Raw genomic sequence first — 6,712 nt, forward strand, 5'->3', positions numbered from 1 at the left:
AGGGAAAGAAAGCACCACACAAGATATTCAATATTTACAATTTTAAAAGAACTGAAGTTACTCCTGTATCCCCCAGCTTAGACATTTTAAAAAGTTGTATCTGTGTAAAAGAATGCCCTTGACGAAGTCATAACATGAGCAGGAATAGAACTGAGAATAGACCTTAACCTCCAAACCCCAAGACCCATATGCAAACTCATTAATAATTGAGCATACAATTTCTTTTTAAACGAACTCTCACGAATACAAAAGAACACCCATAAAGAATTCTTTACTCACTTTTGCAATATCTTCCCGAATACGTAAATTTCGAACTGTGATACGTCTTTTAGAGTCAAAGTTCTGCCCAGGCATATCAATGTCATCTGCATATTTATCTTCATCTTCATCTTCACTGTTATGATCTCTTTCCTGAGGAGAGATGGGAAACTTCTAAATAAAAGAGGACATTCACTCTAGAGACAAGTGCAATAATCTGATTTTAGTGGTTTTGTTAAAAATTCTGTAATCCCTCTAGTTAAAAGCTAGCATAATTTACCTGGGCTTAAGTGTGCTGTCATGCTAATTTAACATTCAACAGTTTTCAGAAATACTCTTGTCAAAGGATTTCTACTTCCTCACATGGAAACAGTTACAAAAACATAACTGTGATGATATTAAGAAAACAGTTCTCTTGGTAAAATATACCACATATTAAAAACTAGTTATTTGCTTGCATCTCTAAGGTTTGACAACACACAGCAATTAAAACCAAAAAATACTCTACGAAATCCAACAACCTCTGTCCAAAAGAACAGGCAGCCAGCATCATGAACCCAACATTCAAACCCTTATGCCACCCCTGTTTCACTGTTCCACTACTACATGTCCTTTTTTCTGCCCATGGTGTGATGCGGCGGGTAATCATCTTACTGTCTGTGAATTTGGTTCCTCTTCTCCCCACTGGTGTCTTGGGGAGTTCTGCAGCAAACAAAGAGCACATCAGCAGAGAAGACAAGATAGTGCGGAGGGGAAAGACGGCAGGGATATAAAGAGCAATCAAAGCAGAGCTTGATGCTGGATGCAAAATACAATTTACCTGTGGCACAAAATGCACAAAGACTGCTATATAGTGTTCTAGGAAAGACCTTCTAAGTGTCTCTATTACAGACACACATTGGAGACCTTTCCGCTGTGTTCCCAACCAGATTTCCAAGCCTTTGCACGAACAGCAAATTCTAGAACTGTCATTGTTATTTAGAGCTTGCTATGCCTTTGAACACTAATGCTTTAAAGTAGAATATTTCCTATCATGCAAATATTAACCAAGATTCAGCTCTGAAAGCTTAAAAAAAATATTTTAAGAATATATGTATGCAAGTATTTAGTTAAGATTGACAAGAATACTAAGCATGAATCAGAAGCCATAATTTATTCTGCAGAAACATAGCCAGAATTTATTTTCATAACCTGCTTAGCCTCTAACTTGAGAATACTTCCAGCAGTAAACATGCAAACAACTGTGAGTCCTGGAAGACTGACCAGCAAACTGGCCAGCACTGACTATGCAAATCAGTCTTGGTCCTCTCCATCAAAGATAGTTCTTATGTTTCAAACCTACTTTTCTCCTTACAGTTCTATTTTATAAGGAATAAGTATATGGAAACAAACAATGTTTGCCTTGTGGTGAAAACAGGCACCAAAAAGATAAAGAATCTTTTCTATCAGGAAGGTCAGAACGCTGTAGTTTGTGCTGGCAGAGCACTGGAACAGGCTCCTCAGAGAGGTTGTGGAGTCTCTTTCTCTGGAGATACTCAAAACCCGCCTGGATGTGATCCTGTGCAACTTGCTGTAGGTGACCCTGCTTTGGCAGGGGGCTGGACGGGATGATCTCCAGAGGTCCCTTCTAGCCCCGACCATTGTGTGAGTCTAAGCTAGGTTGGAGATTAAGTTCACTCTGCCATCTAGTGACAAAATGCAAGGTGACAACCTCTGGAAAGATGGGAGGCTCAATTGTATGTACTCCTTTGCTCGCTGTTTTCTTTCGTACAATATTAAAAAAAAAAATACTTCTGAGCAGTAGCAGTCTCTACTTTTTCCCCATTTTATAAACTTATCAAAATTCCTCTTAAAATCAGAATTTTTTATCAAAAGACGATCAAAAGCACTGTCTATAATCTAATAGGAGCTTGTAGAAGTTAGTGGAAGATGCAAACTCTGCAGTTATAAGCCAGAGGGAAATGCATATGCTCAGCCTTCACATAATCACAGACACTGCGAATAGTCATAGCAACAACTGAGGAAGAAACAAGTTTGGTTCCAAGATAAAGAAGATACCTCCCTATTCCAATTTATACTAAGCATTACTAAAACAATTCACAGTCACATAATAGTCATTACCTCAACATTAGTCAAACGTAACAATCTTTAAATACAAAAAAAAGCATTTCAGTATATGAACAAAATTACTACATGGAAAACGAGTTTTTCTGACCCAAAATTCCATGCCATTAATTTTCGCAAGAATAATAATCACACAGAATTTCTGCCATAAGGGAAAAACAAAGCAACTCTCATCTGAAAGAAGACGCGTCAAATTCTTGAATGTGACACAGAATATGCCGGTGCTACGAAAATCTTTGAATTACTGAAGGGCGTAAAAAACGATAGCAGACCCCATATAGAGAGTAAAAGCATCAGAGAGCAGAAGTAACCTGTTGTATTTTTATTCAGCCTAGGCAAAAATAAATTAGGGTTTCATTTACTTACCACTTGCTCCAGTTTTCCTGATGCTAACTCTTCTTGAAGCTTCTGGGCTTTCAGTGTACGTTTGGCCTGTGTATCATGAAAATGCATTTAATATTTCCTTTTAATAGCAAGTGTGCAGTAATACTTACTATAAGCATGTATTGTGACTGCTGTCATTTAAAATGGATTCATTATTACAAAAAAAAAAAAAAGTTTTTTCTGACTCTCCTCGTGCTTGTAAAAAAATCAGCAGCCCAGAGCTTGTCTCCTCTACTCCTATGCTTTACCACGTTGTTTTTTGAGCCTCAAGGAAAGGAAGTTATGTATACTAAGCATTTTACTATTTTATATTATCCTGTCAAATAAAACCATTTACTAGAGTTTATGCAGCTATGCCATTACTACATTCATCCTACTTTAAGGAAGAGATAGATTGTTTTAGTTCTATAGTGTTTAAAAACAACCATGTCTTATTATTGTGTCCTCATAATCTAGTTAGAAACTTCAGCACTTAAGGTACTTCATTACTGATGCTGCAAGCACTTATGGTTCAGCCAGGAAGCATCAAAGTCTAGCATCTAAAGTGAGATTTTAAAGCAGCAGGTAGTGAATTTTTGTATGTGTCTGACATCATAGAACCACAAAACAGTTGATATTGGAGGTACCTCTGGAGACTGCCAACGACAATCCCCTGTTCAAAGCAGGCTTGTCTACAACAGGTTGCCCAGGACTGTGTCTACGCAGGTTCTGATTACCTCCAAGAATGGAGACTCCCCAGCCTTACTGGGCAAGCTGTTCCATTGTTTGGTCGTCCTTACAGAAGAACATTTTTTTCTTATTTTTAAAGACAATTTCTTGCATTTCAATCTGTGCCTGCTTCTTCTTGTCCTGTCACTAGATACTACTGAGAAGAATCTGGCTCTGTCTTTAAACTGTCCCATTAGACATTTATACACACTGATTAGATCACATTTAGCATTAGCCTTCGTACACACTATAGCAAAATACTGAGGACCAGGCACCGAAGGGAGTTAGTTAAGCACCTAACTACCTTTTGGAACAGGAAGCTAATATCCAGCCAAGGCAGTGAAATTTTTTTTTTCTCCTTCTAAAAAGTTAATAGTGTCCACGTGGATTTCATGCAGACAGATAGAAACTTAACTGCAACAGCAAGGTGCAAATATATATACATACACAAATAGTCCACTGCTCTATCATGGTAACAAAAAGGATTCATAAGTAAAATAATATGAATGATGTTATAAAATAGATATAGATTTATTTGCTCTAATACAGCCAGATAATAAATTCCTTTCTTGCCTGCAATTCAATCCCCATCTTGGGTAATAAATTCTAAGGCTTGTCTATTAAAAAGTAAGCAATCTGGACAGACACTTCATTTATTGTACAGATCCACACTCAGTTGCCAGTTCTGATCTGAATTTTCAGTTTAAGTGAAGTTTGCTATGAAGAATCCATCTCGCTTTTTCATTATAAATACCGCACAAGGTCTAGTATTAACAGCACACATAACAAATGTTCCTCCTCCCAGCCAAGCCAAACACTAAACCTTTCCCCAGTAAACCATAGCACCTACATACCAAATCAACCTTGGAATATTCCTCTACAATCTTCATGTGCTCTTCTGGGTTATAACCATTCCAACGATCTCGCTTTCCATCATAATCAAACATCAGTTGAGGCTGCACATGTTCGTCTGGTGCAATATTCATGCCTGTGTATTTTGCTCCAACTTTCCTGGGTCTCTGAAAGCAAAAAAAAAAAAAGGTTGGATCAGTCCATTAGACTAAAATACATTATTCGCTCAGATATCTCTTTAAAAATAGTATCAATTGAGCTCCTCTAAAGCCAGTTAAATTCAGCACTATAAGCTTATGAATTGTAAATAATGCAAGTAGTTAATTTCTGTCTTTTAAAGTAGTGCAACTGACTCCAAACCCCATCAATTTTTAAGTCTAATTTCCACAATTAAGAAAGCAATTAAAACACAGTTTCTGGGGATAGCTTTTAGCAGTCATGAAAGACAGGTACAGCAGCACATGAGTTAAAGCAAATTAATGTGAAGAGGTAAACATTTTCACCGATTATTGCAGTGCTTATCACAAACAGAACTGATGAGCAACACCCTGAATAGTATCGTTTTCCTTCATTTTTCCTACGTAACAATTTCTTTAGAAATTTTCAAGCCACCTTCCAATACTTGTAACCTTTTTCAAAATAGCTTTTTCAAAACTAGTAATTTTTAACTATTGCCAGCTACTTAATCTATTCACTAAGATTAGAATTCACATTGTTTTCAAAAACACAAAAACAACAACAAAAGTCAAGTTTACCTCCATACAGTCTTTCTTTTTATGTGTCAAAGCACCACAGTTCTCACAAGCTCCTTTACGATATCTAGTCGCTATAGCATGCTAAACAACAAAAAAAAGACAGCGTTGTACAAACTTGTGGCAAGATTCATATATGTGTTCCCAATAACTAATTCATTTTTTCAACATTATTGAAGCGTGCATGGTTTACCCAAACCCAGAACACATATTTTGATTATTACCAAACACTGCGACTTGCCTGCTGATTAAGAATTCTCAGCTCCCATCTCCCTCAAACACATGTAACCAGAAATTATTTCTTTACGGAATCAAACAAAATCTTTATTTTGTGACAAAAACATTTTGCATACCTCTTGAACCCCTCGTTTGTACCAATCTCCAGAGGAGCTATACTGTTTCTGCTTCTCTGGCTGAGGTCTCTGATGCTTTAGCGTAGGTCTTTTAGAAGGATCTATGTACCATGGTACTGACGATATGTACTGAGGAATATGAGGATTGATATCTCTGTAAAAGATTTTGTGTAATAAATGTACAGCATAGGGGAAAAAACCCCACAACAACTTAGCCTAACAAATAACTCTCACATTACAGTTCAGTGCTTTAGGAATACTAATAAAACAATGAAATTGTTACAATGCATTGTAAAATAAACTTTACTTTAACCACGTAAACACAGACTTTCATTGAGGTTTTGTTGCCATCTAATTAACCTAAACTCCCGACTCCAAATCAGATACCTTATTCTGTGCAATGTTACTGAGCACAAAAATAGCAACTATCTCAGAAGCAACGAGCAAGAGAGAGGGAACAGATAAGGTATGCAGTAGAGTTCCCCAGTACTATGTTTTGGTCACTTTTAAAATACCATTTGTAAGTAGCACACAGATGGAACTTTTCAGTAGCACTGTCAACAGATCACAGTAGATAAACACTGAACCTATTTTTTTGGTAAATACCTGTTTTCTGAGAACAACTAGAATGTTAAAAGCAAATTCACACAGTTAAACTATTTACTTCTACAGTGACTCCTGTACAAATCATGTACCACCCTCATGATTACTCTGTAATTACAACAGGAAAAAGGACATTTTTAATCAGTACTTTAGAATAACCACAGCTTTAATAAAACTTACTTTCCTTCTTCATCCACCTCAGCAGGTGCATTTCCCAGTTTTCTTTGTTCTTCTAATTCCTTCTTTTTCCTCCAGTCTTCCCTTGTCATCTTTTTTGGCTCCTCCAGGCTCACATCATTTGATCCTCCTGAAGGAGTGGCATTCATTACTGCCCCTGATGCCATTTTCTTTATTCCTCTGTAGCAGGAGACAAAGAAAAAGCCTTACAGATCAGTATCATTTGACAGCACAGTTCTTCAGTGTGGCCTTGTATAATTCAATGAAACCAGCAACGCTGTATTACGCATTCTCGACGTCTTTCCACAAAAACAAGCACTAAGGCTGAAAAAAATTATCTTATTAACGCTGCTCGTGTCTAACCAATATGATACACGACGGGGACGAAGAGCAGCAGCTCTGCACAGAGCGCCAGGACAGGCACTGCCGGGCCCTCCCGCCGGCGGGGCGGAGGACACGGACCCACCCACCGCCGCACGGCCGGGCAGAGCTCGCGGGCAC

At 37.7% G+C, this 6,712-nt stretch overlaps 1 protein-coding gene across 1 annotated transcript in view; it reads right to left on the reverse strand.

The window, feature by feature from the left end:
- SLU7 (SLU7 splicing factor homolog (S. cerevisiae)) overlaps nt 1-6,393 on the reverse strand; it is an 11,885-nt gene extending 5,492 nt beyond the window's left edge. The window contains exons 1-7 of the mRNA XM_009701807.1: nt 6,215-6,393; nt 5,432-5,585; nt 5,082-5,162; nt 4,329-4,493; nt 2,749-2,814; nt 913-960; nt 258-411 (exon numbers count right to left, since the gene is read on the reverse strand). Coding sequence (XP_009700109.1) covers nt 258-411; nt 913-960; nt 2,749-2,814; nt 4,329-4,493; nt 5,082-5,162; nt 5,432-5,585; nt 6,215-6,378 — 832 coding nt within the window. The 5' untranslated portion in view covers nt 6,379-6,393. The remainder of the gene's footprint in view (nt 1-257; nt 412-912; nt 961-2,748; nt 2,815-4,328; nt 4,494-5,081; nt 5,163-5,431; nt 5,586-6,214) is intronic.
- Nucleotides 6,394-6,712: the final 319 nt, after the last annotated feature.

Source organism: Cariama cristata, unplaced genomic scaffold (genome assembly GCF_000690535.1).
Source record: "Cariama cristata isolate BGI_N322 unplaced genomic scaffold, ASM69053v1 scaffold37626, whole genome shotgun sequence".
NCBI classification, from domain to species: domain Eukaryota; kingdom Metazoa; phylum Chordata; class Aves; order Cariamiformes; family Cariamidae; genus Cariama; species Cariama cristata.